Source organism: Grammomys surdaster, unplaced genomic scaffold (assembly GCF_004785775.1).
Source record: "Grammomys surdaster isolate TR1022 unplaced genomic scaffold, NIH_TR_1.0 273, whole genome shotgun sequence".
Taxonomy (NCBI): Eukaryota; Metazoa; Chordata; class Mammalia; order Rodentia; family Muridae; genus Grammomys; species Grammomys surdaster.
In genome coordinates this window covers 1,263,942-1,271,265 of record NW_021604714.1, presented here as the reverse complement: position 1 = coordinate 1,271,265, position 7,324 = coordinate 1,263,942, and the positions used below count along the sequence as shown (strand labels likewise).

Sequence of the window (7,324 nt, the reverse complement as noted above, 5' to 3'; positions counted from 1 at the left end):
AACAGAACAGAACAGAACAGAACAGAACAGAACAGAACAGAACAGAACAGAGGTTTGAGGCTGGGCAGAGCGAAGCTGCAGGCTGGGAGTCTGGGTAATGTTAAGGGAAGCAGGAGGAGAGGAGAATGGGAGGAGCTTCCTCTCCTCCCCTCCTCTATCCCCTCCCCTTGCTCTTCCCCTTCCTCCCGCTCAATGTCTAGCCAGTCTCCTTGTGGAGGAGCTACCTTCTTCTCCGACACACACGGGAGAGAAAAGGGGGTTACCAGGACGCCAAACTACACAGGTTCCTGTTAGGGTCAACAGCCAGTTCCCACTCTGCAAACTATCCTATAGTCCTGAGGGATGTCCAGGCCTCCTGGCTCGGCCCAGCACCCTGGGTCTAGCTTTGGTCATCCAGTCTCTTACCTGACTTGCTGTCAGCGGTAGACGTGGTAGACTGCTCCGTGGGACAGGGACAGGGGCCCTCACATCTCACCGCCAGCTGCTTGTTGCTCAGGCATGCCTGCTGTTCCAACTTACACTGCAGGAGAGAGCTCAGGCTAGGTGAGGGGCTCAACTATGGGTCCTGTAGCCAGGGGCCCTGAGAATGTCTATCACTCTGGATGGAAGGGCCACAGGGTCTTGTGCTTGCTAGAGACTATCAGTGGAGTGTTAAAACCCCAGTTCGGGGCTTCTACCGTACCTTGATCATTGAGTTCTTGGATAAAAACCACACATTCACAGAGTTTATATTTACAATACGTCTTAAGCAGCACACGTGCTGGGCGGCTGCCTACCCTCTATATTGTTAGAATCTACTTTCTTGTCGATAACCCTGAGTTCTTATTTACTATGTTTTATCTGGGCTGCTCTGAGTTCCAATCGGGCAGCCGTTAGGTCCACGTTTTCTTGACTCTTAACCCACGGCTGCTTCCTTTTTCCTCTCCTGAACAGATTTTTTTTTTTAATCCCATGATGGCTTCTTCTTTTTTCTTCTTCTCCTCGTGGACCTCTCTGACCCAAGCCCACAAAATCTCAACTCTACCCACGTCCTCTGTCCAGCTACTGACAATTAACGTCTTTCTTTCCTAATCACAGGCAACTAGAGACAAGATCACTTAACTAATGTCAATACACAGACTCTCTCTTCTCTAGGACAACTAATTTTCAGGGCCCAAATTAACATTAAAATACAAATAACTTCAGGCCAACCCACTACACATCAAGGCCAAGGGAGGCTCACAGCCATGCCCAGGGCCATGAGCTTGAGATGGAAGCCAGGCCTCCTGAACATTTAGATGACCCTTGTCCTCTCCTGCGGGACATAGGTTTCCTCCTCCTCATCTGCACCCCACGTTTTTCTCCTCCTCTTCCTCCCAACTCCTCTCTGCTGTCTCCTTCCCTCATCTTTGTGTGTTTCCTGTTCCTATGCCCCCTCAGCAACTTTAACCTCAGCATAGAATAACAACCTCGTGGATTTCCAGTTTAACTGAGAAACCCTAACCCAATTTCTAAGAAGGAAGAACGATGGAGAACAAATTCCGGCATCAACCTGGGCCCATATACATGCAAACATGTACGTGCATGCTCATACACACACATACACATGCACACACATATGCAAACATGTACACACATGCATGCACATACATGTACACATACATGCAAACATACACATACACACACATGCACATATACACACAAACATGCCAGCTCACATTCACACACATGCAAACATGTACACACATGCACACATACACATGTACACACATGCAAACATGCACACACACACACACATCATAGGAAAATAGAAAAAGAAGAAAACAAAACACAAACCCCCAGGGTCTCCTGACTCAACCCTAGCTAAGCACCTTAGTGTCTTACGTCTGGAAACATTACTACCATTCACCTGTGCTCCCCTAGAACGCTTAGCTTTGCAAAATGCTCTCACAGACATCATCCCATTCTTCCTCTCAAAATTCCACAAGGTAGAAATCTGTTCCCTCCACATCGCCCCTGCTGGCTGGCAAGCAACAAGACCTCAGTGTGGAAGTCCTTCCGTCTCTCCAGCAACTGACCACATGAGCTCCCCTTCTTCCATCCAGGGCTCTGTGTACTTTTGTGAGCCTTTCCCTGGCTTCCCCACCTGCATTTCCTGCCCAGACATCTCTTCATGTCTCTTCCCTGCCCTCTGCCTGCCAAAGATCGGGTCACCCTGTCCAGAACTGAAGGGCTGCAGTGAACATACTGACAGAGTCCCGTATCAATCCTCAGAATCCTCAGGGGGTCAGCCAGTGGTCCCTCTGTTCCCTGTGGCATTGGATACACCCCACCTCCACCCCACACAGGGCCAAGGCTCCTCACCACTGAACTGTAGGTGTGGCCATCGGAGCCGCAGACTGAAGCTAGCTGGGCCATGTGACAGGGCTTGCAGACGGAGTCTTTGCCTCCATGGAATTTCAGAGAAGGCTGCTTGATCCTGTGAAGATGGATGGGGAAACATGGGGATGGGGGGTAAAAATAAGATTTCTAGCAGAAGGTGTAGGAGACATTGTCTGACAGGAGTCCAGTCCAGTGGCCTACGGTAGACCCACTCCCCCATCACCCCTCTCCCCATAAACCCATCTCCTAAAAATGGACCAACTGGGCAGAACATGGACCCTCACTTGGCCTTTCCCAGGGAGAATGCCAGGTCTGATTGCAAGAGGGATCAACCAAAGTGGAGGTCCCGGCCACATCTGGATGTCACGGCCACATCTGGATGTCCCGGTCATTGTGTCTAACCACCCAGGCAGTCACTGCTATGTTTTTCAATGGAGCTATTCAGTAACATTTGCAAAATGGAAGAGTTGGTATAAAACCCCAAATGCCCCTCAACGCCTCCTCCCCCTTCTCCACAGGCCTCAGAACTACAGTCTTCACTATTTCATGAAATCCCTGCATGTTCCAACAGGGGCTTCAGATCATCTGGTCTAACCTGTTTTAGAGACACAGGACACTCAGGGCAGATGAGTTGTGACTCCTTGGGTCTGGAGTGTGTTTGCTAAGATGTGGCACTCTCTTGTCTCTGTCTCTGTCTCTGTCTGTCTCTGCTTCAGTCTGTCTCAGTCTCTCTGTCTCTGCTTCTGCCTCTGTTTCTGTCTATCTCTCTGACTCTGTCTCTTTCTCTCTCTTTCCCTCCTTTCTTCCCTCCCTCCCACCTTCCCTTCCTTTATCCCTGTTTCCACTCACTTATGGAAAGCCAGTTGCCATGGAGTGAAGCCGAGGACACCCCAACCTCCCTCTGGTGCTTTCCAGTGACTAGGAGCTCGCACCTCCAACCAACAGCCAGGAGACAAGTGGGAAGGGAGGGACCCCAACACCAACCAGCACTTCCTGCATTTCCATAGAACCCTAAAGTTCGCACTTTCACAAATACCATCTCCCCAGAAATCTCTCAAGGTGGGAATCTGTTCCCTTACAAGTTCTTCAGGCTTCTCTCAGGGGCCATGTCTTCCTGCCCAAGTTGCCCCCTGCTTGCTGGTGACCCTCAAGAGGGAATCATTTGAACCACAGACCCTGAGCCACACCCAACCAAACCAGTAGGACCAATACTGGGTGTCCTGATGCTCTGAAACTGTGGGTCTCAACTTGTGGGTTGCGACCCCTTCTGGGCTGAATAACCTTTTCATAGGGGTCACCTAAGACCATCAGGAAGCACAGATATTTACATATGATTCCTAACTAGCAAAACCACAGTGAGGAAGTAGCCACCACAGCATGAAGAACCGTATTAAAGGGCTGCACCGTTAGAAAGGTTGAAAGCCGCTGCCCAGAAACAATATGATCGCATGTTCTTTTTCTAAGCCTCTAAATTGTGAGTGATGTCCTTTGCAACAGTAGATGCCTAACATGTAAGGTCAGGGTCACAGAGCCCCGCCTCCGGGCTGTCCCTCACCTGTGCTCCAGCTTCTTGCGGCTGATGCACATGGCACGCTGGTAGCCTTGAGCGACACACACCTTGTGGCGACTGCACTTCACCTTCTGGCAGGGGTCCTTGGTGGTGTCCAGAGCTACGGGAACATGAGGTCAGGACACTGATCACTGAGGAGAACCCAGGATCCCCAGACCCCAGGGGTCCCTCTCTCCAGCAGCCCTCAGTAACCAGAGTTCAGGACTTCAAGTCCTGTGCCCAAGGTGCCTGGTTGTTCAAAGAGCCCCAGAGCAGAGTCACTGCTCTTCTGTCCCTTTGGGGATCAGACTCCTCCCCCACACCCCAGAGGGACAAGCTACCTTCATCTCCTTGCTGGTTGTCTTCCCAGCTCTTGATGTAATCATCCTAGGAAGAGACAGAGGGATGGGAGAAAGAAGGGCCCCAATTACATCTCAGGCTCACCTAAAGACATGAGGATGGGAGGGGTCTAGACCACTGTTTCCACCTACCCAGGCACTGCCCATAACCTCTCCACACTCGATACCCTAGACCCTTCCCAGTCTCTCCCACACGGGACTTCCCACCCCACTCTGGTGGCTGGCCGGGGAAGAGGCCTGGATTGTACTCACTTCTACCTCCTGAAGGCAGAACGCCATGGAATCCACCGGAAATGAGCAGAGGAGAGAAGAAAACAGACTTGGCTATGAGACCCACTCTCAGACCACGCGCCCAGGGCATCCCTGGTCTACTCTGATTGTGATAAGAGTCTAGAGACCCAATCCCCCCAGCAACACCAGTATTGGAGGCCAGTATTGCTGTGTCTTCTGCACACATACACACACACACACACACACACACACACACACACACACACACACACTGAAGGCTGTACTGCCTGGAAATGGTGTTTCTTGTGCCTCTGCCCAGAGTATCTGGGAAACAGCACCCAGTTTCTCCAACTGCAGCCTCTTCTTTGGCAGGCGCCCTGCCGTCACCTGCCCACCCTGTGAGGGAGGCATGAGGAAGGGCTGTGGGAAAGCTGGTGTCTGCTCAGGATTCCTTCCTTCCGACAGAGCTCAGATGGTGCCCACTGGGAAGGCAACAGTGCCCACAGAGATGGTTTTCCTGATTATCACGGTCCAGGGAACCTGAGAGGTCCTTCCAGGTCACATGGGCCAGCCCACCACAGGCAGAGGAAACCAGAACAATCAGAGATGTGCAATTACGTGACTCAGATCCCACCTTCACTGAAGCAGGTCTCTGGTGCCCAGCACAGCCCTCTCTTCCCACTACCTCATGGGATCTCTGAGACCTCGGGCCCTTGGAAACCTTCCCATTCTCTTTCATTGAATGGCCCTGCCTGACCAGAAGAAGAAAAGCTTCCCATAGGCCCACCTCCCTTGCACGAAAGCCCCAACACTCTTTGCCTCTTTTCTCTGCCCTTTGAGGTGGGAAGGGTTGTTGAAGGCCCTCAAACAGCTTCCAGGGTGTCTGGAAGAAACCTTGCCAGGCAGGTAGGAGCAGCTTCCAGATCCTGAAGGATAATGATTCCCGAGAACCAATCGCCAGCTTTCTCTGCACTCTACACTGAGGAGAGACCACATATGGCTACCTGCAACCCATCCCAGTCTTTGCCATATCCCGGTCAGAGATGTGCAGGAGAGGGGGTGGCACAGACCTGGCATTTAGCTGTTATGCCCAGGAGAAGAGGCCATGGGGCTCTGGTATCAGACAACAAGGGTACACAGTGAAGAGATGCCCACAAGGGCTTTGGAAACCACTTCTGGAAATTGACATGTCACAGGACAGCAGGGATGAAAGCCAGGCAGGTAATGGTCAAACTAAAAGTGGGCTATTTATTCAGACCTACCTAGATGCATACATGTATGCCTATGAGCTCGTATGTGTACGTGCGTATGCACACATGTGTGTGTGTTGTGTGTGTGTTGTGTGCGCAGCCAAGTGTGCATTCATCCTCCTCACTTCTATGGATATGTACATAAGCATACAGATGTGCAGCACGTGAACACGGGGCCACTTAAGGCCATCCACCAGTGCCGCCAGATGGTTTATATGCAGAAATGAAGTAGCAGACCCCATTTCTGTGAGCAGCCTCCAGCTTTCACACTTGGTGCAGCCTTCCTGCCTCTTCCATAGATAGGGAAGGTATTAAGAGATGGGTGGAAGAGGAGGGAGGGGCCGGAGAGGAACAGGCTCCCTTAGAGGGAGCAAGGGAGGAGGGAGGGAAGCAGAAGGATGCCTCTGCCTGCTTCTCTTGCTCGCTATCCCTCCCATCTGGCCTCTCCCCTAACTCTTGGCTCTCCTCACCCTGGACACCACAGGATGCCCAAGGAGCCAAGTGTCTCCCAGTCCTTGGGCTCAGGATCAGACAGGAGAAAGGTAACAGAGCCCAAATGCTCAGGGCTTGCTCTGGAGGCCATAAGATGAATGCCACTCCCCGCCCCACCCCCATGCTGGGCCTTTTATAAAAGCAGCCAAAGGATGACAGCTCAGTTCTAGCCCTTCTTCAACAGCATCTCGGGTGCAGGGGTCCACCACCTGGAGCCTCCTTTACTGAAGACGGGAACTAGGCTGAGAATGGCCAGACAGCCGAGGCCGGCCAAGATGACCAGGGCTGGGGCTGAAGTAGGTACCAGCCTTTTTCAGGGGCTGTCTCCTGCTGCTCCCATTTTTTGGAAGATGGGGGGGCAGTATGGTTGTAAGGTGGAAGAAGGGGAGCATGGTGTTACACGCCTACAATTCCAGCAGTTGGGAGCTCGGGCCGGGGGATATCCAATTCAAGGCTAGACTGGGCTACAGGTTGAGACCCCATTTCAAGGACAGAGGATCATGTGATTGTCTGGTGCTTGGGGAGCAGGTGTGAACTGGCTGTCTTTGACCATCAAGATCTGTGCCCTCAACAGACAGCTGCTAAAACACCGGAGTGGGCCAGTCCTGAGGGGATCTGTAATCTTCTATAATCTGGCTGCTCTGGATGGTGTATCTGCTGAGGGCTTTGGAGTCCACTCACAGACTTCAGTCAAAACCCACTGTAGAATCATCAGGACTCAGTACAAAGTGACTTCTTAAAGCTTATGGCCAAGAATGTCTGATTAGAAACTCAAGAGGTAGTGGGAAGGGCTTTTAAGACTCTACCCCCAGGAGAAGACAGCCTCCATGCTGACTTTGGGGACAGAGGAGATCCTTCTGAATAGGAGTACCCTTCAAGGATCCAGCTAAGCCCTGTGACCCCACTGCACAGCTGGTGAGGGGCTGGAGGGATGCCCAGTTCATAATCCCTTGCAACTCAGCCCCTCACTCTGGGAGGTGGAAGCAGCCAGCCAGAGGGAGGAGAACAGGAGGCCCTGCAGCTACCCAGGGTCCTAGGGTCCCAGGGTCCCAGGGTCCCAGGGTCCCAGGGTCCCAGGGTCC

General features: G+C 52.2%; 1 protein-coding gene across 1 annotated transcript in view; it reads right to left on the bottom strand.

The window, feature by feature from the left end:
- Positions 1-7,324, bottom strand: part of Spock2 (SPARC (osteonectin), cwcv and kazal like domains proteoglycan 2) — a 28,030-nt gene that overhangs the window by 9,036 nt on the left and 11,670 nt on the right. The window contains exons 2-6 of the mRNA XM_028776885.1: positions 4,522-4,530; positions 4,252-4,297; positions 3,917-4,031; positions 2,344-2,458; positions 406-520 (exon numbers count right to left, since the gene is read on the bottom strand). Coding sequence (XP_028632718.1) covers positions 406-520; positions 2,344-2,458; positions 3,917-4,031; positions 4,252-4,297; positions 4,522-4,530 — 400 coding nt within the window. The remainder of the gene's footprint in view (positions 1-405; positions 521-2,343; positions 2,459-3,916; positions 4,032-4,251; positions 4,298-4,521; positions 4,531-7,324) is intronic.